The following is a 23,326-nucleotide window of genomic DNA, read 5'->3' as shown; positions in this document are numbered from 1 at the left end:
CTTCTTTTTCTCTCTCAATAATCCTTTCTTTCCTATTGGCTTACCTTCCTTCTCATGTCTAGTACATGAGCTGTTCTCAATCCAGGCAGAAAAATCAAAATTCGAAGACGGGGTAATGTCACTGTAAATTCAATACCTGCGGTGTGAGTATTCCCTCGGTACCTTTAGCTGAAGGAGTCGTATCTGGTTAGGAAGTGTGACGATAGCGACAATCAGAACACAATTTTTTATGCTTCAGCTGGCATGGATGACACTAATTCCTCAATAAAGTGAGTCACTGCCATTTGAATTCGACCACGGGGCACTTCAATTCAATTTGTACAAACATTTGGACCCTGTGGTCGCATCTCAATCTGCCGGAATCTATATCAGAATTATATAACGCCGTTATCGCCGTATCACCGAACATAAAAAGGGTAAAATGAAAGAAAACATCATTTTGTCAACATTGTTACGGCGATCTGGAGAAACGTTAGTGAGTGCGACGTCGCTCCCTTTATGCCACTCACACATCTAAAGGCATTAAACGTGTCCTTGTGTGAGGAGAATAAACAGTGGAAGTGTGTTCTCGAGCCGCTGGAAACAATGAGTCAAGGACGCGCTTCTGTTTCCCAAGCCAAAGGACTAAATGTCAGGTGGTTAATTACTTTCTGAGCTGACGAGTATTTTCGTCAATTGCGTTCCACTGTACATTTGTTTCACCGACATCAAGAGGCTCAGAAGATGATTAATCAAGCAAGTGACGTTATGACAAAGGGGGGTGAGCACAGCTGCTGAAAGGAAGCCGTGAATGTAGAATTACCAAGGGCAGAACTGTCACAGTAAAGGAAATCCCTATACTGGATTTGAGCGACTCCTTATTGGAGGGAAACTACGGGTATGGTGGGAGCTCCTGTGCAATTTAATTACATGAGTGGATAATAATCACATGCACCTGAGTTGCAGGATGTATAAAATCCCAAGGATATGTAAAGTGCAACTGGCTTCCTAACTTTCCCGATGTGTTTTAAAGGTCTCGCTGATTGACTTCCAGTGGTTTGGTCCCACCTTGGCAAATGAATTCACTCCATCACGCCCGGCATAAAATCAGGTGTCAACTTTCAGAGGTTTGAAAAAAAGAAAACACTAAAAACATTTCTTGCATCTTGTCTGTCAAGTTATTTTTTTCTTTTCACAACCAGAGGGAACACGGGAGTGAAGATGAGGGGGAGAGAGGGAGGTGGCGGCGGCATGGTAACGTGTTCACATCAAATGCACATAAAAAAACTACAGCACCTCAAAGCATTGTGGGAGCCCCTCCAGGCCCCGAGAGAGAAGCCGTGACAGACGCGGGTCTATATATCTGCCATTTGGGGATTTGATGTACGCAAAGACGACACAGTAGGGATATCCTTATTTGTGTCTTTTCCCCCCTCTCTACTTCCACAGAGGAAACATCCCCAACATCAAACTCAAATGTAATATATTCATTAAGATGACAATCTGTTTGCTCATTAGACAAGGATTCTGTCCTGGAATAGACTATGACATCATAAGACAGCATTGTCAACGGTGTGATTTGAAAGTTATTATGCTTACTTGTTTGCACGCTGTCTTCTCCCCAAGTTGGAAAGACTCATTTACATTCTCCGGGAAGATGGCGAGGTTGTCAATTTTCGCCCACTTAGTTTGTCTCAGACGAGCCAGGCGGTGGGTTGAATTCCAGAATACCCCAGTGTGAGTAAGATCCCTCTCCAGACACATACCTGCAAAGGATGCTGCACTGCAGCTGCTATCCCATCATGCAGCTCTGTCTCTATTCCTCCCTCATACAATCCCTTTCCGTCTCCGTCAGAGGATTTCTAGGCATTCTGTTTGAATTGTTAGTCATTGCTTTCTCCGGGAGATGTAGAATTACATGTGAGGTATGTCGAACACAGTGCCTATACGTGGCTGTGATGGATTCAGTTCACTATTTCATGTGTGTGTTTAAATGGCATGTCGATGATGGAATGTCATGTGGCAGACGTACCTTCATTTAAACCAAACATCCCCGAAATATTTCTCCAAATATTACATTAACACAAAATTCCTGACTTTTTCTAGTATGTGCATTCTAATAATTTAACCTTGGGAAGGTATTCATAGAAACATGTTTCCCCTTAACAGACTTGCACTGCCTGGCTCCATTAAGGCTCCTTTCATTTTTTTTATTTTCTGTAAAAGATTCATCAGGTATTCCAACTTTCGAATCACTGAAGGACAACCTTAAGTTGCTGTAAGATGTGTTGTTATCTGCAACCCGATCGCCGATACAAAATGGACGTAAATTAACAAAAATTTGCTTTTTTTAAAAATGTTTCTGGATTATTATTACTGGTGCATTAATATGTAAACAGCATTTTACTGTTGCAGTTGATCAAAATTAACCAACTGAAACTTCTCCTGTGTGCCAAGCTTGCAGGTGAACTACAATAGTGAATGGCCCAATCCAGAACTAGTGTGTGGTTTGTCCATTCTGGGCTACTGTAGAGACACAACATCTCATTTCAGGTGATCCACTAAAGAAAACATACATAATGACATAATATACAATTTCTACCAACAGATCCCCCCCAAAGTGCGACACACTGTTCCTTTGATGCAAATGCAGTACTTCTTTAAGCTGCCTAACTTTAGTTGTCTCTCTGCTTATCCTGTTGCTTTTGTAACCGGTGGTGTTGATGACGTTGACGGTGGGCTGCGTGGCCTCAGGCGATGTTGACCCAATGCCCGATAATAACGGGGGTTCGAATGGCACTTTGTTTACTGTCAACTCCTAACTTATATTTGTCTCATTGTGGCTTTGTTTCCATGAATGTAGTGTGTGCGTGTGTGTGTGTGTGTGTCTCTGTGTGTGTGTGTGTGTGTGTGTCTCTGTGTGTGTTTGACTGTGTTACAGGTGGCCGCCCAGTAGGTGGGAAAATGCAGGAAGTCTGCTTGTCTGTGTCCACATGTATCAGACGCAGCATGTTTTTCCCTTTCAGAGGCGAGGTATCCTGTGTGTGTGTGTGTGTGTGTGTGTGTGTGTGTGTGTGTGTGTGTGTGTGTGTGTGTGTGTGTGTGTGTGTGTGTGTGTGTGTGCATGTCCGCATGTGAGTGTGCGTGTGTATGTATGTCGCCGATCACACTGGGCGGCTGACTTCCAGGAACCCCTGCAGCAAAAACAGGCACTGTGTGTTTCCTGCTCTCACGCACCGTTATCACAGGACACACACAGACACGCACACACACACACACACACACACACACACACACACACACACACACACACACACACACACACACACACACACACACACACACACACACACACACACACACAGATCATTGCCCTATTCTCTTTTCCCTTGCAGGTTTCCTCAACGCCTATCCTTGTGCCTCCGGCCGTCAAGATGTTTCGCTATGATTGCCATGAGAGAACTTGCTCTCCGGGAACAAACCAGAGGACACAAATAGGCGAGGAGTGACGGCATCCTCACACTGATTTTTTTCTGACCACGTCGGGTTGCTCAGTTCAATTGGGCACACTACCTACGCTGTCTGATTCAGGGGGCCACTCCTCTTCTCAGACCTGTGATCACCACAAATCTTCCCTCCGTCCTTTCGTTTCATTATGAACCACATCTCGTTTTCTTATCGTTCAGTATTCCCCTCATTCCCCTTCCAATGCCTCACCTTCCTCCCACTGTATCTATTCACACATCCTCGCGTAGCCCGCCAGCCTTTGTCGGAAAAAAATTGACAAAAGGACCCAGACTTGGAAGATGGAAGTAGAGCACGGAGTCCTTGCTCTGTGCTTGTGAGAGCGCTCGAGACGGCATCTATCCATATTCCCTTTGAGAACACAATGCGACCCAATGCCGAAGCCGTGAGACAAGGGAGAGATGAGAGGTGGAGAGAGAGAGAGAGAGATGAAGTGAAAGAAAGAGACGCACAATGGCACCGTTGCAAACGATTGCCATTAATGGCATCATCTTTTCCCCATAGAGATCGCATTGAGGGAACATAAGCTCCGTGTCAATGGTGCTGCTAACCATCCACTGAATGTTTGCAACAGACAAAAGAGGGGGGAGACTCTTTTGTGACGACGAAGCTGTATGAAGTACATTACAGAAAAAAAAAGAAATCATGATGCTAAGTCAACTTTAGTCATCGTTCCTCACGCTATGTTTATTTCTTTCAGCTACAAATATAATCTAATTATGAGATGTTATGGAACGGCTTCGGTGCACGACTTGTTCAGCCGTGCGGTTCAAGCGGACCGGTTGTTATCACCGAGTTGTAAACGTAGCTTCTGCTCGCCGCTTTCACTGGCTCTGCGGGGCGAGATGACTTCCAGATGGTCCGGGAGACGTGTTTGCCTTAGGTTACTGAAGGCCAGCCTGTGCCTTTTTCAGCTGAGCGATAGAGACACAATGTGTGTGTGTGTGTGTGTGCGTGTGTGTGTGTGTGTATGTGTGCACACACAACAACCAACCAGCTCCTCAAGCACTCAGCTGGCTGGTTCTTGTCCACAACACTCCACTGCTATGAAGGTTGTTCTCAAAGAATCACTAGGGGTCCCAATGGCGCTCCAGGAGGTAGTTTTTTCAGGTCTGTCTTAAAACAATACCTACTTTATCTGGAAGAGTTAGACAAATAAAAAAAAGTTACGATTTTTGTTTTTTTTAACCAAATCCTCCCCTTCAAACAATAGCCACGATTCCATTCCCAAACAAGCCAATTTGAACCAAATTTCCAGAAATGGCGAATTAATGCGCGTTCCCATCCATTTGCATGCAAATATCAGGAGTTGCGTGCCTCGAGATAAGAGATAACGCAGCTGGTGGAGCTCATTCTCCAGTCGGGTGCCAATAAACCATTGCAGAAGACACGATGAGAGAAATTCATAGGGTGTCTGTCAATCCTCGAACTATCGATGACGATGTGGAATGTCGCTTTCAGGAATTTACGTCACATGCTTCCTCATGTAGGTCTTCATTCATATGCTACGTTCACCAAACATTCAGCTACACATTTGACTGCTACATGCATCGGGCTGTATCTGTGAGTCTCGGCTGAGATTTAGAGGACAACGTCGCTGTATGACTTTCCCACTCCGGCGTGCCATCCATCATCTTTCACCTGCACCATTTATCAACGTACCACACTGATGGTAAATATGCATCGATCTCGTGTGCCTCAAAGCTAAGCCACGGTCGAGCCGCTACATGACGCCTTTTTAGGCTACTTTTTCGTAGCACGTTTCTTTTCCCCAAAAGGGGCGCAGCCTCTGTGATGACGCAATGTCAGTCTGATGTCTTGCATGATGTGTCAAAACGTATATTTTTTTTTTTTTTTTTTGCATATTTCGATTCCATCTACCCCCAATTAGATGGACTTGACTCAAATTTGGAAGGGATTTCATTTCAGGCAGTGAAACAATTACAGTGACCGATAATGTGGACGTAGACTAATTCCTGTGTCTTTAAAGGAGTCATCACCAGGAAATCGCAATTTCTCTTGTTAAAACATGCATATCTGTGTTTGACCTCAGTTGAAACTTGCCTGAAAGGCTGGAGTTTGAAAGTGGCGCCGTTTTTTCGCTTCTGCTCTTTTTCCGAACAGGAATAGCACACAAGGGTGTGCATTCCTAAAGCACGAGATTTTGATTCTGCGCCTTCGGTGACGTCACCGTGGCGGCTACTTGCATAAGCCCACCCCTCTTTCACCACCCAACCCCGCCCCGTCCGCTACCTGAAATCGCCGAAGCGCCGCCATTATGTTTTGGAGTCTGCATGCAGGCAAGCCCCCCCGGCTCTGTCCTTCCTGCGGCGAATCAACGCGCGCCTCATTACATATTATACAATGCACATCCGGACCAGTCAAAACCTCGCGCGTAATCTCGCGTGATAAAATCGTGGTACGAAAAAGGGTCAGAACAAGCTCAATGTTTGATTAAATTTTTTTTTTTTTTTTCTAATAAGTTTTACGAATTGATCCAAAGCGATCCAAGGGGGGCTGGATACGTATAAAACCAGGTTATGACTCCTTTAAAAGAAAAACTTCCGGGTGATCTGATCAGGGACGTGAAGAAGCTTCGGGAGCTGCTGGTACAGTAAACAAAAAAACACACACTTCTACTTGACCTGACCCCGCTTTCCCCTCCGACCTGTTTTAGGACACAGATGCTGCTGCTGCCGCCCAGTCCCCTCCCCCCTCCTTGGCCCCGCCCACCGCCACCTGGCTCTGCTGCGCACCGCCGACTGGAGGCAGAGCGCCGCTACTCCTCTTCGCCACGCCAACGGAGAAGCAGAAAACAAGGAGCCCCTTGACCGAGGGTGTGTGTTTGTGTGTGTGTGTGTGTGAATTTTTCTTCCCTCTCACATTCAAAACACGATTTCGACCCACTCAGACCGACTCGACGTTTTTCAAGGATTCTGGAGGGGAAAACGTGCGGGGGGGAAACAGACGGATAGAAAAACTAGCCGGGTGCCCTGCGCGCTGCTGCATCCTCTCTCTCTCCATCTCCGCCTCTCCTCCTTCTCCACCCTCTGCGCTTTTACGAGACTCCCCGGCTTCTCCCATCCCGAACACCCCCCTCTGACTGCTCGCCTTCTCCTGTCGGAGTTTGAACCCACATTGCGGAGCTGCTGGAAGTGTACCGCCGGAGCGCCCGACAGCTGGCCGGACTCCGTCGCCTCCGTCTTCCCGATACGAGCGGATCATCGAGGGGACGCCGCGCGGAGTCAAAGGGACTGGAAATTATTTAGCCCTCTCACATCAACGTTACCGCATGGTGGGAATTTCTGCCTCTTTTCAGTGTAAGTGGCCTCTCTTTATTTCTATCTATTTTTTTTTAAAACATAAAGTGTTTTTGAGCCATATAGACAAAAAAAACCCACAGTAGAATCTGACACTTTTCTGCTTTGTTTCGTTTTGTTTTTATGCAAAGTAACAGAAGCTGATTTGTATAAAAACTACACACACCCATTACATTTCACCATCTTTTCTAGTTATTTCTCTTTTTTTTATTCTCATCGCATGGAATGAACGAGGACAAATGTATTGCAGCAGCGAACAATGCGTTTCTGTGCTGTGGGAGAAATATGCTGAGCAGGGAAATGTATTATTATTATTATTTTGTGTATGTGTGTGTGTGTTTAAATAGAAGTTGAAGATCGGCTATACATCCGAACAAAGCACGATGGTGACACCTCATTTAAATACACGCTTAAAAAACACAGTTTTTATGTTTTCATTAGGACAATGCCATTAATTATACTGGTTCAGTTTGTTTAAATATCTCTATTTAAAAAAAAAAAAAAAAAGCAGATCACAAAATGATGAGCTTGAACCCAGGATGGAGACTTGTTCTCGGGCAACAGGCAACTTAAATCCACCGATCAGTGTCCCCAGAAAGCATGCATGCTCCGTTTTAGGCTCTTTGTTTTTATTGTGAGGGAGTGTTGAGAGCAGGCAGGTTTTAAAATAAAAAAATGAACAAACAGAAGGATATAATATTCATAGATTGGATGACAAGTGAACACTAATCATCCGAGGAGCTGGTTGATTCAGTCGGGGAGAGGTTCTGGATGCATTCAGTGAGGATCCTCCTCTTTGCTCCCAGAGAGAGACTTTGCATTTCAGAGATGGCATTATAGAAACGTCCTCCGGAGCTCTGTCACAACTGTCAAACGCATCTCCTCAAAGCCACGTGAAGTTTCTCATCTCCGGACTCCACCCCGCTGCGACTTTGTCACCACGGCACAGCCCAAAAATGCGCAAAAACGCAGAAATAAATAACCGGATTCTCGCTCTTTTTCTATTTAATGGAGTGGCGTAGGGTTTAAATGAAAGGGATCGGGCTATATTTGACTCTGTTCCCCCCTCTCCGACTGGGAAAAGAGCAGACATGCGGGTTAGGGAGGCTGCTGAACCTGCTGTCGGTGCCCGACGGTTCTCACGGCTCGGATTAGAGAGGGAGCGGAATATCTGGAAACCCGCAGGGCTTTTGGGGCATTTTTTACGCATGTCAGATAGTCCCAAAGCTTTGTATGCATCCAAGAGGGCGACTGTTAACTCCTCTTAAAACGTGATGCAGGTCTTTGCCCAGTTAACTATAGATATATAATATGATATATTTTAACAAGAAAATTATATCAGTATCTTAAATTCACAAGATCTTCTCATGCCTTATTCTGTGAATCCAACACGCTAGTATTAATTTGGCTATCATGATGTATGGAGCCCGATCTATGGCCAATATAAGTGATCACTAATGGAGATTCACTATTATGTTTTTGCCATCAGGCCATTAGAAGTATTATCATTAGTATTCATTGCTGTTTGGTCCATCCGTTTGAATTGGTTTGCCCTGTTGTTGTTTTCTATTCTTGAACCACTGGGACTTCCATTAAAGTGGTGACTTGAACTGAAAAGACCATTAACTGGAGTGTGTGTGTGTGTGTGTGTGTGTGTGTGTGTGTGTGTGTGTGTGTGTGTGTGTGTGTGTGTGTGTGTGTGTGTGTTTAGAGAGAGACAGAGAGAGAGAGGAGTAAATGAAAGGCAAACAAAGCTGGTGATGAGGGGAGAGTAAATGATAAGTGCTGGTTGCAGGTTATCGTTGTGTGCGTGTGGTTGCACATGTGTGTGTGTGTGTCTCTACCTCTTCCGTACACGCTGTATAAACAGGCTTGTATTAACGTTAGCTGCTAACTCTCTGTGGTCCAGGCTCTGCAGCATCAGCCAGCACTTCCAGGGGCCATCTGTCCAGGCACCAGCCTGCCTCACACCTGTTCCCCCTCCCTCCATCCATCCCTCCCTCCCTCCCTCCATCCTCCCAGCTCTCAGGCTATAGGGTCAAATGCATCAGACCGCTGCTCACAGACACAGACGTGGCCTTGCAAAAATGATGGCAGCCATTTTATTCTCGCCTTAACACAAACACCTACACGCACATAAGCACAGAAACACTTACATACCCAGGTTGGCAGGTTGAAAAGAAGTGTCGTCAGCATAGTAACAGAATGTACACACACACACACACACACACACAACTTTGGCTTGACTGTTTGCATATTTTCCTGAACTGGGTTTTGATGCTGACCACAGCTAATACCTTGTGTCGAACGCTGCATTAAATCACAGCCTCAAACAAATAAATTCCGTTTATTTCAGAGGGGGAAAAAAACCTCTGATTTCTCCCCTTCAGCGCGGTCACATGGAGGCTCCAGAGCTGTGATGTGATTACAAAGCACTTCTTTCAAGTGTGACACACAGGCATTTGGATGCTGTCCAGGTTCGCTGCACGGTGAATAAGTGATGATGACTCAACAGACTTAATATGCCGGCTACATCATGAAGCCCCCTTGAGTGTGTATCATTTGTAAAGGCGACAGTTCCCACAGCTTCAGGTTAATGCAAATAATCTCCCGCCAAAAGGCGAAGGCTCCGGCGTTGGATGATGCCCAGAAGAATTGCATCAACCTGTACTGTTTCGCCGTGCTGCTCGTTTACTTTCAACTGAGCCAATTTGAGAAATCTAGACGCGTCTTTTGTTTTTTACGGCAAGTTGGTTTTGTCTCTGCAGAAAAAAAAAAACACAAGCTACATCATTTATGGTGTGGCTGTATGCTGAAGATGTGACAGTTTTTGTTGTGTATTTGGGATGCGTGAGCTCTCCGGGTACGTCGGTTGGCTAGAATGAATTCCACTGCAGTGTCCCAAAAACAACATACAATATTAATTTGTCGTGTAATTGCATGAATGGGGTACTAAGGTTGGAGGCGGTGGAGGGTTTTGAAGTGGGCACAGGTTGCATGTGAAGCAGTCAGATGGCAAATGTCAGCAGAGGAATTGGATACTAAAAACCGCTGTTCCATGCTCTGCTTCAAGATGTATAGATTTGTTCTGATTATTCAGAGCCATCTCTTACCAAGTCCCAGAGTGAATTATAGATGGAGTCACACACACACACACACACACACACACACACACACACACACACACACACACACACACACACACGCGCCCTTGTAGATCGATAGGCCCATTGATGGTTATCAGTGAGAGGGCAGTTCTCTTCACTGCTTATTGAATTTCATCACCCATGAAAGCAGCAGTGGTATAAAAGACTCGTGTGTGTGTGTGTGTGTGTGTGTGTGTGTGTGTGTGTGTGTGTGTGTGTGTGTATGTGTGTGTGTGTGCAGGTGTGTTGTTGGTGTGTGTGTCTTTGTTTTACTGTGGTTGTGACTTGGCCTTTAAGGCGGCGTGTTTGATGTCAAATTCAACAGCGAGCACTACAAACTGATTTTATTGGCCTCGTTCATGTTTTTTTTTTTTACCCCATGATAACGTGAGACTTTTAGGGCGAGTGAAGAAGACCCCGATCGGGTTTCATGGACTTATTCCATTCTTCATGGGGGGTTTTCACACTCCGAGCCATTTAGGAAACACAGAAATCATATTTATAATAGATCCGTTCCTGACTGTGACCCGATCCTGCTTCGTCACATGCAGTGGAGACAGCATCGTCACTGGCAGACAGTTCAGTAACACACTGATAGACACACACACACACACACACACACTCTGTCCTCTCCATGTAGACTGGGATTGAGTCGCTAATTAACTTCACTTTCTCCAACTGTATCGCACACAGGCAGACTGCCACACACACACACACACACACACACACACACACACACACACACACACACACACACACACACACACACACACACACAGAAGCTCTCTCTTAGGTTCCTTCTCATGATGTCTTTCCCCTCTCTCTCTCTCTCTCTCTCTCTCTCTCTCTTTCTCTCTCTCTCTCTCTCTCCCACTGTTTATTTTCCTGCCTCCATCTGGAGTCGGCTGATATTGTAATCGCCCTAATGCACATTGCCTTCCCCTCACACACACACACACACACACACACACACACACACATGCACGTACGTACAATGTGCCATCCTGACAAGCCCCCTTTTCTTATTCCAAAAGATAAGCCACCGGATGTGATTTCCGTGACTGTGTGCGTGTGTGTGTGTGTGTGTGTGTGTGTGTGTGTGTGTGTGCGCAAGTGCACATGCAGGTGTCTATACGGCGTGTGTGTGTGTAACGAATACAAAGGGACACACAAACACACACACATAAAGAGTGTCTGCACTCTGGCGAAGGTAACGATATTGAATGGGCACTTCTCAGTGATAACGTGGCTGAGTGAAGATGTTACTCGTTATCCCTCACCTCCACAATACACTCAATACAATTTGCATTCAAAATTTAAAACAGTGGAAAGGAAAACTTGTGTGTGTGTGTGTGTGTGTTTCTTTTACGCAGCTTTTGCAAAGGTTTTTGTACAAAAAGGAAAAGTGTGTGGAAAGAGATTACCGCCTCCCATCTCTAATAACTTTCGTTTTTTGAGATTCAGGAGAGGTTTGAGATGTCGGCCCCACACACACACACACACACACACACACACACACACACATGCAGAGGACACACGCAGAACAGTTTGATTGATGGCGAGTATGAGCTGTGAAACTGCGATTAGGAGCCCTTTTTTTCTCTCTAGTTCACGAGAGGACAATTGTTGAAGAATGGACCGGCGTGCTTTGCTGCCAGTCCATAAAACCTGACCGTAAATGTCGTTTCTGTCCTTGTGTGTGTGTGTGTCTCTCTCTGTGTGTGTGTGTGCGCCTCAGAGAGACAGAGAGAGAGAGGGGTGGAGGGGTGAGCGCAGACAGACAGCTCTTAAAACAAACAAACAGGCAGGCAAGAACATCTGACAAAGACCGAGACAAAGAAAGAGGAAAAGGATGAGAGAGAGAGAGTGAGAGAGTGAGGGCGAGCAGAAAACCCCTCACCTCAGCCCCGTCACGCTTTGGCGCTTTTAATCACCTCAACCCAGGTTTGCTTCCTCCATAAAAACCCTACATTGTTAACGTTGACCTGCATGAGCATGTGAAAATAATTCTCTTTCTACCCTCCTGTTGCTGCTTTTTTTTTTTCTTCTTCTTCTTCTTCTTCTTCTCTCTTTTTTTTTTAAAGGACTTAATTTACGATCCTCCCATCCCTGCTTATCAGCTCGGATGCCCCTCGTCTTTGATTTACAGCCCGGTTCCCTCTCATTAATTTTGATGTATGGATTTGGACGGTACACTTTATGAAAAGGGCAGCCGCTGGAGTGGAGGCCCCGGCTAGACTGGTAAAAAGAAGTGTAATTAAGATCAGCAGACGGGGGAGAGAGAGGGAGGGAGAGAGAGAGAGAGAGAGAGAGGGCGAGAGAGAGAGAGAGTGCCGATCAATAGATGCAGACAGTGGACCCTCTGTTTTTTTCCCTGCGAGTATTGACGTGTTCAGTCAATTACAGAGTGAGAGAGAAGAAGAGAAGACGGGGATGTAGTGTGTGTGTGTGTGTGTGTGTGTGTGTGTGTGTGTCTGCTCACATACCGGGAATGTCTGAACCCACATTTGCGTGTGTGTGTGTGTGTGTGTGTGTGTGTGTGTGTGTGTGTGTGTGAGAGAGAGAGAGATCAGGTGCAAACAGCGAACGCACATCTGCGTTTAAGATGCGGTTCTTTAATAATCATAATAAAAAGCAGATCCACGGTTGTTTTAGTGATTTCCAGTTGCTCCGAGCCTTTTTTTTATCTGACCATCGGCAGACGGACGCAACAACAACTAAAAGTTTCCTCTCTTCGCTCTTCGAGCCACCGTAGCCAGATGATGAGGCTGTTTTTCTGCTGTGGTTTGAAATTTTGACTTGCATGATGGGTATTGTAGGAGCAGGAGGGCATCAGGTTGTTTGTCGTGTTAGTGTCACAGGCGGACGGGGAGACGGGACAATGGGACGACGGCGGCTCGATTGTGTTGTTGTCAAACTGACAGCAGGTGCCTCACATGATAAACGCCGAGTGTCAATTATTGTTTGAGGAAGGGCCATTTAAGAAATTGGTGCAAAGAGAGAGAGGGGGAGAGGAGACGGTGGGGTACATGAAGAAAATGAAAGGCGCTGGTCCATTTTCCAAAATGGGGCCAAGTAAAAGCCCCATTTTGTTTAACTTAACTAGTGCTCCCTAGTATCCCCCCCCCTCCCCCCATCCACATCCAACCTTCAATAGCCTGAATTGTTGGCGGCCACCCCTCTAAGTGTTTGTATGCTCGAAGGCGACGCTGCCTTTGCCGGGAACAAAATTACAGTCCATTTTTATCTCAACAATAATGATATTTGATGGCATTCCCACCTTCCGAAAAAAAAAGAAAGAAAAATATGCTCAGAATAATAACCCTGGAGTGTTTTTTTATTCTTCAAGGAGATAAAAAAAGAAAAGTCCTGGTTTTCTGGCTGAAAAACGGTGGTTAAGTAAAGAATGGGGGAGTTGTGAGGTTTGGATGTGAGGCTGTAGCTGTGTATTGATGAATAGAATAAAGAATAGAGCTCAAGAGCTGCCTATTCTCACATCAATCTGTCTGTCTGACTATCTTATCTATCTGTATCTGTAGTGTCATCTGATATCCCTTCATGACCCCAGCTGCTCTTATGGATTTGCGATTGACAGCCCTTTCATCAAAGCATCTGTTCTTCCCCTCCGTCATCCTCTCGCCATATGGACATGTCATCCTCAGCTGTGCGTTTCATAGTAGCGTAGATGATATGTCTCCATGGTAACCAAACATTTTTTAGAAATATGATATGAATTATGTTTTTTTTTTTTATGCCCCGCATGTAAAGCACACGCTGTGTGTCTTTTGTTGCAACGCGGCTCGACGTTTAAGGTGTTTCGTATCAAGTCGCTCGGCGTGATATCGGCGGACTTGTGCAGGTCGGGGCCGATACAGCGGCGCCCCTCTAAAGTTTTATGGCTCCGACAATGCACGGACATGTTTGTCTTCTCGACACGATAGAGCCATTTGTGGAAGAAACCGAGCGTCGCTCCAGGATTTAAACAGCTCCAGATTGCGGGGCGAAAAAAAGAAGAAAAAAAACACTTCAGTCCGAGAAATGGCGAGAGAAGGCGCTGGAGAAGGGAGAAGGGCTCTCACGGAGCAATAAAACATCCAGGAGAGCGGCATAAATCCATCTCCCCTTGTAAGGTCCGAAAGATTCTTTTTGCAGATGTTTCAAGATGTTTGGCCCAAGTGATGGTAATTTCTTGCCCATCTGTCTTCTCTCCTCCCCCTATGTCTCTTTATCAACATCTGGTTTTCGGTGTAGCGGGGAAACAAGTATCCTTTATAAGCCAAGGGTTCCCAGTTCCCCCTCTGCTTGTGCTATTAACTTAGCCTCAACTACTGCTCTCTCTCTGTGCACACATACTCACATATGCTAACTATTAGAAAGTCATACCATTCAGAAAATGTAATAACTTTCAGTTAGAGGGGGGAGATAAAGTATTTTGGCCTCTTTTTCTCTCTCTCTCTTCACTTTTTCCATGACTGCAAAGAATTTGGGGTTCTGGTTTTTTTATGCCTCCCCCATGAAAGGACAAATTATTGCTTAGTTGTTAGTTTGAGGATGCTTTGGTGAGACGAACGCCCCCTTCCCCCCTTAAGCATTTGAGTGGGACCCTTGGGTCCTAGTCTGCCCGTCTACCACCCGTTTAGGAGTCAGGAGCGCCGATCGATCATAGAGACACAATCAATTGACACGTTTATGTGGTAATGAATGCGCGCAAACATTTTGCCGCCGCGCTTTAGCAGCACAGTGAAAATTAAGATCTCAATTTGCTATTTCCTCTTTGGCAATATTAAATTGTCCACATAATAATTCACAGCTGAGCGTATTGTGTCGCAGCTGCAACTTTATGGTTTGTGAATGAAACCGTCTCACACAGCGGGCTGAACGGCACATCACATCACACACACACACACACACACACACACACACCTACAAACAGACACACACCAGCTCAGCACCATATGGCAAGGTTGTCAATCCAAAGTGAAGGCATGCAGCGCGTGTTTTGAGTGTGTGAGGTGGCGTACAGTGTTCCTGTTGGGTGTTTGATGGGGTCAATGGTAGTCATATTAACACACAAATACAGGAACACAAGTTAAAAAAAAAAAATTTAATTCATTTTTGAACTTGTGTTTATTGTAGGCGCTAAGAAAACACACACACACTCATTCCACCGCATGTCCTACGTTTTGTCATTTAGACGCTATACAACAGCCTGCTGAGTACCACTAATAGTACTACTAACTTCCTCGGTCAGATATCTAAACTAAAAGTTAGAATTCAGTTTTATTGTTAAGTAGCAATTAAAAAAACTTGTACAATAATCTATTGAGACAAACATTTTAAGTTGCGTGCAAACTCTTTATTTTGATATAATAATGTTTTGTTTTGCCACTTGGCCCAAGGCTACAAGACAACACAAAAACATGCAGTCGCACACATGACAGATGCCCCCGACTGCCAGTGACACTAATGGATTAGTCGTGCACTGCCCCGGGCTTTTGCCTGATAGGACGCTAACAAGGCCAAGTCACCAGCTGATCGAGGGTCTAGGACACACACACACACACACACACACACACACACACACACACACACACACACACAATGTGTGTGTTTATCCTGATCCCATGTTTGTTTACCATTCCCATATGACAGGGATTACACTAAATGTACGCCGTTGGTTGCTTTCCTGTGTGCCAAGTTTGTAGGAGAACTACAATGGCCAACACAAAAACACCATGAAAAAAACAAGTGGCCCCCGTCTAAAGCCGGTGTTTGGTTTCGCTCATTCTAAGAGAGAAAAAAGAGAGAGCAACTCTTATTTTCATGTGATTATACACTGAGGAAAACATAACTGATTGTGTTATGTTCAAATTCGGCCACCCACCAAATGCTGCACACTGTTCCTTTAATAATTCAGTGCAAGTCACTTCATAGAATATGGTATTTTATTGAAGTACAAGTAATTGATTAAACCTAAAATAATGATCAAGAAATGTGTTGGGTAGTAGATAGTCAGGGTGTACTATTGATTTGACACATTGCTTATTGATTAACCCTGACTTGAGGTACCATTGCTCAGATAGACCAGAGACCACACCAAAATGGGATCCTTGTGTTGTGTCGGAGTAAAAGCAACCTTACTGAGCGCGGTGAGGGAGGTCTGTGTGTTTGCGGCTCCGATCTTAGCCTGCATGTCTGCGCCAGTTGGAGAACAAGACCCTGGAAATAGGGGGAAAGTAGGGGAAATGGAGAAAAATCAAGTGGGGGCACATTTGCGAGTGACTCGAAAACCGCTGGAGACCGATGCCAGAAGCCGCAGAAGTCGGACAGCAGAGAGAGAGAGAGAGAAATACCCCCGTGCAAGATGTTCGACAACATTCATGCGTTTCCAAACTGCTGAGCTCGGAGAGAAGCTTCAGCTCTCAGACCTCTAATGTGTTTTTGAGTTTCTCTGTCTCTCTTTCAGACAGCCACTAACGCTAAACTGCTCTCCACGCTGGAAGCCTTTCAGCATTTTGGGGGGAAAATAACACACGGAATCAGTCAACCGATATTTAACTAGTCCATGTCAAGGAGTTCACACAGCCAGTCTCCAACCACAGTTACATGTGAGCCACAGTATACACTATACATAGCTGCTCTACTGTAATAGGAAATTATAGTACAACTGGGGTTTGAGAGGTGGGGGGGGTGCTGTATTCGTGGTATGTGGAAGAAAGCTTGTAAAATGTGACACAGCCTGCAGGGAAAAGAGCATCTTGCTTTTCAGATGTTGGTGAGGCGGCCTTAACTTATGAAAGTGGATAGAGAGACGGTTTTTAATAAGCAAGGTGAAGACAAAAACAATACAGCTCCCGCAACAGCAACAGCAGCGGCGGTGCACCGGAGCCAGAGGTAGAAGCCAGGGCACGGTGTTTTGTTCTACCAGCCTGGTTCAGGGCGAGGGAGGTGAGGAGCAGAGGTTCCCTGAGGAAACAGATGCTGTATTTCTGCTGTAGCTGGACTTGTTCAAGTCGATCGCAGTGCAGGAGTCACAGGTTGTAGTCTCACCTTCTTGCTTTCTTGGCTTTGGTCTTAGAAAAAAATAAATGTATACATATGTATCACTTTTGCTCATCTGTCTTGTATATTTTGCATATGCAAGTGTGCACATGTGTGTGTAAGTAAAGCTTATTTTTTTTTAAATCACAAGTACTTTGAAAGTTGAGAGAGCTTATGTGCTCCTCTAGTTGTCATGGAAACAGCGGGGACTATGTGTGTATGTGTGTATATGTGTGTGTTTCACCCCCCAAGACCCCCTGAAAAAATAGAGCAGGGAGCAGGTCTGGTTAGGAGGAACCCGAGCCACGTTCAGATTCCTTTCTCTCTTAACTCACTTCATCCGCACAGTGTTTGTCTCGCTGACTAACCGCCATCAGGAAGTCCAGACCTCCTCTCTGGTTTGACTCACTGTGCGACGCCTCGGGCCATGTCTGAAGAAGCCAGATATACGACAGTCTGCTTACCCAGGGAAGCAGCCAGGAGGTCAGGCCCAAGGCCGTCAGTCCCACCACCACCACCACCACCTTCCTCCTCCTCCATCGACTGTTCTCCATCCGCCTTCAATCCCACAATTGCTGCCCCAACTTGAATTACCTGAAAACAAGGAAAAAACATCCTGGCCCCGGAGAATGCTAGTGAATGAGTGTAATGTTTGTGTGTGTGCGTGCTTGTTTGTCTTTGCATGGGAACAAGACATTTATCTGAATAGGGCAACACTGGCTGTCACACACACACACACACACACACACACACACACACACACACACACACACACACACACACACACACTCACTACCCCCCTCGCACACATCCTGACCCCGATCAGCCAGCCATCCCCACCCCTCTCCTCTCCCTTGCTCCCTGAGTTCCCATCCTCTGGGCTCCCATCCTCCCCCCCCCCCTTCCAGATTCCCCTTCTGGTTCCCTTTCTGGTTCCTGACTAGCGGGGCTATCTCTGGATGACCGGCGGTTCCTCTCATTCTGCCGACCCATTGTGTGGCGCGTTGGGCTGGGCCCTGGGCCCCGGGGGCCGGGAGGGGAGCCAGGAATGGCCTGGTTCCTGTTGCTGTAGTTAAAGGAACTGTGGCACTTTTCCATGAGTCCGTCATAACGGCTGTGAAACTGATTTTTTGGGGCTATTTTTGTGGAAACATTACCATCCATTTAAGTAGTTCCATCGTTTTTTTTTTTTGAGGAGCGTGGTTTTGATGCAGAGAATCGGGTACTTTAATTGGATAACTTGGGTGTTAAAAACACAATTTGTTCCACGGCTGGAGAGGACAAATTCATATTGTGTACATAAAAAAAAAAAGAATGCAGCCCCAAAATTGAATGGCTTTCCTCTGGGTCAGGATGGAACATGACGGACTACATTCACATACAAATCATAGCAAACCAGACATGATATTAATGATACTGAATAGACAGTCTTCTTTTACACTTTTTCCCTTAATAAAGGCTTTGGCGTGCAGAGAGTCATCCTCCATGCTGTTTTAACAACTTTTTAAAATGACCCTCTTTCAATTAACACCAACAAATATTGACGGCAGTATTTTAACAATCTTTAACATCTCATTAGCCACGACCATCGTACCTCGTAGCACCTCTGGCCTTCCTCCCTTCAGGGCGACTCCCTCTCCGCGGCGTGTTGCCACACTAGCTAGTGCTCTCGGTTAATTGTGGCCGCCGAGCCGGGCTGTCACAGTGATTCACTATAGGAAGGGCGAGGGAGAGGAAGAGGGGAAGGAGAGAGAGTTGGCAGGTGTACAGATGTATCGTTAGCGCCACCCAGTGATGCAGCGAGAGGAGAGTATAGCGAGGAAGACACCAAGGAGAGTTGATTTTGACAAACCGTACGTGCCACTCTGCCGGTATCGCTGCACACTTTCCTTCCCCCCCCCTCTCTATCTGTTCTTCTCAAATGTCTCCGTTCTGCTTTCTTCTCTTCTCTCCGTCTCTCATCTTTCACCTCAATCTTTCTCCACTGCCTTTTCTTCACCGCTTGTGTTTTTTTCTTCTTCTTCTCTCCCTTTTCAATGCTCCTCTTGTCAGTTGCGCTGCACTCTTGTGTACTGTTGTGACAAATCAAGCGCTTCATTCATCTGGTGTCATCTGTGTTTCATCCAACTGGAAATGCTCTCTCTCTCTCTGTCTCTCTCTCTCCTCCGTCACCACTGACAGCCACCTCTCCACTTTATCACCGCCGAGCGCATCAGATCGGAACTGGGCCAAGTGACTCAGTGCTGGATGAATGGAAGGAGGGCCGTGAGTGAGGATTTACGGTGCCCCGGTTGAGGAATGCCCAGGCTGAAAATGTAATGGGGTAGTCCCCCCCCCACCCCTCCCATTGTGATCATATGGTTTATTTGCTATAGATCCTCAAGGCACAGCGGGGAAGCGCATTCAAATTACAGTTCCCTAGACTCGGTGCAGAGTTGTTGTTTTTTTTGGGGGGGGGGATATATTGGAGAGATTACCGCTTTCAGCGCTCTGGAAATCAAACATCTGTGCACGGAAGGCGTCGCATCATGTGTCGGTAATCTGCAGCTATTTTGTGCCTCCAGGTGACGAAGCGGAGACGGTTTGTGCATAACCATTAACAACTCTTACAGCAGTTAAGCAAGCGGTTTGGTGGCGAGCAGCTGAGATTGGAAGAATTTAGCAAACCCATCCACCCACTCCACACACACACACACACACACACACACACACACACACACACACGGGCCCGCACATGCATGCACCCACAGGAGAAAAAAAAAAAGAAAGTAATTTGTTCTACCTCATTAGCATGTATTGTGGCGAGCGGGCGTAACACACTGAAAGGTGAAATGGGTCCGCCGTGAATAGCACACCAGTCGGCAGAGGGGAGGCAAAGGAGGGGGGAGGAGAAGCGTGGGGGGGGGGGGGGGGGGGGGGGGGGCAGGGAGGAGAGTGTCCAGATGGCTGGGGACCTGCCGCACACACAGGGAGTCTCTCGCTCGCAGTCTCTCGCTCTCTCGCTTTTTACTCCGCTGATTGCACCGTTTCGACTACACTCTCTTTCACTTGCTCTATTTCTGCAGAACCCCCCCCCCCCCCCCCACACACACACACACACACACACACACATACATACCCCATATGTTACCTCCCTTCCTCCAGAGTTGTTGTTCACATCCAGCATTGTGCAAACACTCACACACTCACACACATACACTCATTAGTGACCAGGAGGCCGAGTGCAGCCCTGCGGAGCTCCTGTCGTGGCCCATCACACTTCCACACCAACCTTCTCCCCTCCCTCTCTCCTCCGTCATGTCCCTTTCATCCACCTTCAACAACTTCCTCTTCATCCATCCTTCTACCTTTCACCTTGTTGTTTGACCTTCCTTTTCCCCGTAGGCGTCCTGCCTTCCTCTTCTCGGAAATATTCATCGCTTGAAGTTGGGTGTTAATATACTCTTAATTAATGACTTACGCGGACTGGAGTGAGTCCACATTACAGCCTCACACATTTTGGAAGGTTTCACAAAGCCCCCCCCCCCCCCCCCCCCCTTCGGTTTGATGACTGGGATATACGACTGGGTTTGATACGCGGTATTGAGACCCTGTTTCTGGCGAGTTACATCAGATCGCACTAAAGCTGAGGCCATCTTTGGTCGATCCTTTGACTAGGAGAGAGCGGAGAGGGAGAGAAAGTCACAGGGAGGAAGAGTACTGACGTTTGCCCTGATGTTCCCTTTTCCCTTTTCTCTCAGTATTGTGTAGCGCTGCCAGCATATCTGTTCATTTATCTTCCCATCTGTGTGTGTGCCTGTATATCAGTCTGCCAGTCTGTCACCGTCTCTCTCTTTCTCTCATCCTCTTGATTCTGCCTCCCCATCCCTCCCCTCCTCCTCCCCCCTTCTCTCTCTCTATCTCTCTCTCTCTCTCTCTCTCTCTCTCTCTCTCTGCTATACTTTTGCCTCTTTTCCTGTGTCTCTTTCAGACCGTCTTCCCTGTGTGTCTGGTCGAGAATCACTAATGGTCTCCACTGGGGTGTAAACTGTGTGGGGTTTTGTGTATTCTGTAGGCTGCACACACACACACACACACACACACACACACACACACACACACGTAGATACCCACACATCAATTTTAGACAGCACAGAAGCAGGGGTTAGTGGGCGAAGAAGACAGGAAAGGGAATAGAGGGAAGGAGGCAGACGTGTCTGGGTGTGTGCCGTCTGTCCAAACACAAATCCTAGTATTTACATCCTTTTGCATCTCTGCTCTCTTTTTGGTTTTTGCATACATCTACCTCTCCTGCTTCCTTTCCTCTTTTCTCCCACACACACACACACACACACACACACACACACACACACACACACACACATCACTCTACGACGTTAAACCTACACACGGCCAGAGGCTGTCTCGTGGGACTTCTGTGTGTGTGAGTGTGTGAGTGTGTGTGTGTGTGAGCGCGTCTCACTCCATCACCCCCCCACTATTCAAGTCCACCTCATTGACTCATCATTTAGTGGGCCCTCCTAAGCTCTATTGAGTTTATCAAGTCTTCCACAAAAAAAGTCACTCCCATTCTTTCTCATTGAAGCCATTAACCCCCCTTACACACACACACACACACACACACACACACACACACACACACACACACTGGCTGGTACACACAGGATGGCTCCGTCCCACACAAAAAACCGCCTCTGTGCTCCATTGAAATCCCCTTAGCAAAGCGGTTTCTCCTCATCAGCATTGTGTGACTATTCAGCTTGTTAATGCGCCTGTACGGAGAAAGCCTTTTATTTGCCCGTTTTGAATCTAAGCACATATATTAACCCATATATTGAGAATGACTCTTTGATAGCCTGAATGGAGGAGGTGATGGGGGGGCGGAGGGATGGGGGTGGTGGCTGTTAGGCGGCGGGAGGAGGGAGATCTTTACTTTGGCTGTAGCGAGCTTACTTAAAGCCAACGGCTCCTTGACAAGTCGGTTTGTTTAATTCGCGAATAAAGCGAGCCCTTGATGCTCGCAGACACATTCGCACACAGGGAGAGTCATTTAACACAGCACGACTCATATCCCATACAATTGTCAATGTGGTATTTGCAATGCGAGCGCCTCGGATGTATTTGTCAGATGGCTGGGAATGCCCATTATAACAAACGGGTGAAATTAAAGGCGTCACAAAACCGCAGACCGATGCAAACAATCGGCATCTATTTGGCTGCCGAGCTTTTTCGCTAAGCTCTTCTCACGGATTCCGTGTTTTCCGCCGAGCCTTTCATTGAAGCATTTTGTTTGGTCGCCTGCATCTGTTGCTGTTGTTACATGTGTTTGTTTGCCGATGAGACGGTGAAAGTGGGATTGATTCCAGGCAATCGTGGACAGAGGAGTGAGAACAAATGACTTGAAAAGAGGCTTCAGCATCCTCCGCACATATGAAATGATTTCATCGGTGAGCCAATCGATCCTTATCAGGTTAAAAAAAAAGGATTTGACTGGCATCGGCTGGTGCCGGTGAGCATGGCGGGCCTTTCCTGGCACCGGTGTTGAAAATAATCAATAGCAGATCTCTGATTACAATAACTGGAAGGTGGGATATGAAGTTAATCTCTATTGAATAAGCTAAATCCATTGTATCAATGTCTGCATATGAAAGGAAATATGAGCTGAAAGTGAGACTACGTGAATGTGAGTAATTTTCAGGGCTGCGAGTCTCGAGGGATCTGGTGGAGCTACTGCTGTTGTCTACCTCCTCTGTCTCTACCTCTCTCTCTCTCTCTCTCTCTCTCTCTCTCTCTCTCTCTGTTATTATGTTTCTTTATCCCTTTCTCTCTCTCTCTCTCCCTCCCTCTGTTATTATGTTTCTTTATCCCTTTCTCTCTCTCTCCTCCATTACTGGCATTTTAAGCAGCTCACTGGGGAGCATGCGGCTCGTTGGCTTGCAATAATGTTAAGATGCTTTGTCTCTCATCGTCGCTGTTGTGGGCACACACACACACACACACATACACACACACACACACACACACACACAATGGGAGGTAAATGCAGTTAAAAGGAGGATCAATGGAATTTCGGTGCCTTTTTTTTTTTTAATCTCAGAGCTTCCTTAACCTGTGACACGGCGCATGAGATTGTGCGCTTGCATGTGTGCAGATGCCTGCAAGCTGACAGGGAGTGAAAGGCCAGACATATGTTAATCAGATGTTGTGATGATGGCAGAGCAGAAGGGGAAAGCAAGAGAGAGCACTGGAGGGAGGAATGAAGGGTGAAGAGAAACAAAGCCAGCTTCTAAACGAGGAGAGGGACGAGGAAAAAAG

At 46.4% G+C, this 23,326-nt stretch overlaps 1 protein-coding gene across 4 annotated transcripts in view; it reads left to right on the top strand.

Moving 5' to 3' along the window:
• The first annotated feature begins 6,312 nt into the window (after window positions 1-6,312).
• runx1t1 (RUNX1 partner transcriptional co-repressor 1) overlaps window positions 6,313-23,326 on the top strand; it is a 52,469-nt gene continuing 35,455 nt past the window's right edge. For 2 of the 4 annotated variants that reach the window (XM_084032905.1, XM_084032906.1), the window contains exon 1: window positions 6,314-6,824. In XM_084032905.1, coding sequence (XP_083889031.1) covers window positions 6,797-6,824 — 28 coding nt within the window. In that variant the 5' untranslated portion in view covers window positions 6,314-6,796. Of the gene's footprint in view, window positions 6,825-23,326 lie in introns of all 4 variants that reach the window. The other 2 variants (XM_084032907.1, XM_084032904.1) reach the window with 2 other exon arrangements.

This window comes from Eutrigla gurnardus, assembly GCF_963514095.1.
Source record: "Eutrigla gurnardus genome assembly, chromosome: 17".
NCBI classification, from domain to species: Eukaryota; Metazoa; Chordata; class Actinopteri; order Perciformes; family Triglidae; genus Eutrigla; species Eutrigla gurnardus.
This window is presented reverse-complemented; position numbering and strand designations above follow the sequence as displayed.